The sequence below is a fragment of the Mytilus edulis genome, chromosome 3 (genome assembly GCF_963676685.1).
Source record: "Mytilus edulis chromosome 3, xbMytEdul2.2, whole genome shotgun sequence".
NCBI lineage: Eukaryota > Metazoa > Mollusca > Bivalvia > Mytilida > Mytilidae > Mytilus > Mytilus edulis.
In genome coordinates, this window is record NC_092346.1 from 97,926,190 (window position 1) to 97,928,972 (window position 2,783).

Consider the following 2,783-nt stretch of genomic DNA (forward strand, 5'->3'; position numbering starts at 1 on the left):
TAAAAAATATCGAATACCAGTACGTTCCATCAGATGTTTACAGTTTGAAAAGTCAATATCTCGTGTGTCCACCATTGACATTAAACACTGCTTGAAGCCTACGTCGCATAGACAAGACAAAATTTTAGCCTGTGGCATGTTGTTCCACTCCTGTTGTAATGCTTGGGACAATTCTTGCAGTGTAACAGGTTGGCGTTGCCTTGAGCAAACTCTGCGGTTCAGTTCATCCCATATGTGCTCGATGGGATTCATGTCAGGAGATTTCGATGGCCATGGCAACACATCGATGTTTTGTTGCTGCAAGTAGGTATTTGAAAAACGAGCAGTGTGGGGACGAGCATTGTCATGCTTAAATGTTATTCCAGGTCCATATCTGTTATGAAATTAACCACTTCCGTTGACAGAATTTCATCTCTATAGCGTTGGGCATTTAGTGTTCCATTGACTATCACAATTAGTCCGGTTGCGCGTAGATATGCCACCTCAGACCATGACACTACCACCACCAAATCGGTCATGCTGTTGGACACAACAATCTGCGAATCGTTCACATGATCGTCTATAAACTCGTGCTCGACCATCAGAATGCTGAAGAGTGAATCTGGACTCATCAAAAAACAAAATATTGCTCCATTCATTATTGAGTCTCCAACGTAAACGAGCTTGACACCATCTTAACCGCTCTTGTCTGTATCGATGGTCAGTGTCGGTCCCCTATAAGCACGTCTAGGACGAAGATCAAAAGACCGGAGTCTTCTACGGACTGTTTGTGCACTGATACGTCTGCCCTGGACAACACCAGTTGATGCCCTAGGAGGCATAAACCTAACCCGCAAATGCCGTATACGAATGAATCTGTCGTCAGCAATTGTTGCTACCTGTGGCCGCCCAGAACGAGGTATACCCACCGTAGATCCAGTCCCATGGAATCTCTGCTGTAGCCGATATAATGTCAAACGTTTACAGCCAATTGCTCTTGACACATTATTCATACCAATGCCGGCTTGGATTATGCCAATTGCACGTTCACGTAATGTGATCGTAAGACGGGTCATTTTGGAAGGTTTTCTTGAAAATCTTGTGAACTTACGACTGAATACAGTAACAGGTTTTGAACAACACCAAATTAAGTCGAATTATACTAACAGATTTTTCTGCACGTGCAAATTTTCCAAAATTAAAATTTAAAAACTATGAAGAACTCACCTGTTGTACAGGTAAAAAATCAATATGTATGGGACGTAGTTTTACCTAATTAATGCGTGTATCAAGTTTCATTTTTATATCTTTACTTTTTTTTTTAAATATTAAAAAAATAAAAGTGTATCCTTTCTTTTGTCGCTCAGTATATATTGGCGATTGTTTTGTTGCAGTTAAGGGGTTGTATTGTTTCGTTGTTTTCCTCTCATTTGATTTCCTCGGTTTAAAATAGTTTGTAACCCAAATTTTTAATCGCTTAATCGATGTATGTCTATTGAACAGCGGTATACTACTGTTGTCTATATTGTTTTAAAAAGACAATTTTAACCAATTTTATGTTTTAGATTAGTATGTTTGCTTCTATAATATATAGTAACTACAACTAGCAAAAATGATCCACGAATCAACACTTACAAATTTTCATGATCATTATTGCAGAAATCGTTAGTCAACTCCTTGCGGCCATTTTGTCATCTTTTTTGCGTTATTGGTTTGATCCCAGTAACTATAATAGCGGTACGAATGTGTGCTTTTCCTGCATCGTTGGCGTCAACAAATTTTTAAGGTTTTGTGAATAGGACATTTTTAGGGGGAACCACTAAAGGTTTAATAATGATATTTTGTGTGCAGTTGTTATTGTTTTTTTTTTTGGCACTGCCCCCTCATTCTTGTATTTTGCTTTTAAAACTTTTGCAGTTAACTCAATGATATTTGATATGCAGTTGCATAAGCATTAACATATCTTAGAGCACTCGCAATTGACATCTAGCAGCCTATATATATACGTCTGTTTGAAGATTTATTACACGATTTAAATCTGGACTCCACATCTATATCAACCACAAACATTTAGGGAAATCCACAAAAATATATCACAATTACAAATAGCGTTATGAACTCTACTAATGTAGAGGGAAGGTAGAGCGAAATTGTCCCAAAACATTAAGTAGACACGAAAGTGACAATATTATAGAGAGTCTAGTTATTGACCTTTTATATGACAATTAGTATGTGGATGGCTACCAAAACAGACATGATTTGAAGGAGAAAATGTGAAAACACGGTACATCAATTGATACATGTATAAGGCGATGCTTTGCGTTTGTGCCAATAAAAATTACATTCGGTTCACAAACCATACACCATTTTGCGCCCAAATAATACATTTTTTTTCGCAATTTTTTTGGCTAATGTAAACCGTGGTTTACTGTATCATTCAACATTTTTTTCTGTCTACATCTTTAGGGACACTTTTGTACGATTTGTCTCCGTTTTTCAATAATTAGATATCCTTACTGGCGTTGTCAGTTTATATTCGATTTATGAGTTTGACTGTCCTTCTGGTATCTTTCGCCACTCTCTTATAGTCAGACGTATTTTCTCCTGAATTAGGTCTCTTTCGTGACCACTATACTTTATAAGTTTAAACCTTAAAGTGACTCTCAGGTTTGCGTGCATCGGATGGATACTTTACAACATTTCTATTATACGAGCCAAGTATCCAGGAGTAATATTAAAGTATAACGGAAACTGCCTATAAACTGGCACAAAAGCAGTATTTATTAATTTGTTTTAGCGCAAAT

General features: G+C 37.1%; 1 protein-coding gene across 1 annotated transcript; it reads right to left on the reverse strand.

The window, feature by feature from the left end:
• Nucleotides 1–674: 674 nt before the first annotated feature.
• Nucleotides 675–1,055, reverse strand: LOC139515527 (uncharacterized). Its single transcript, XM_071305104.1, has one exon. The coding sequence runs from the start codon at nt 1,053–1,055 to the stop codon at nt 675–677; it is 381 nt and encodes a 126-aa protein (XP_071161205.1).
• Nucleotides 1,056–2,783: the final 1,728 nt, after the last annotated feature.

Excerpts from the sequence above, each read along its gene's own strand:
- LOC139515527 (XM_071305104.1), bottom strand. The coding sequence starts at position 1,055 with ATGACCCGTCTTACGATCACATTACGTGAACGTGCAATTGGCATAATC.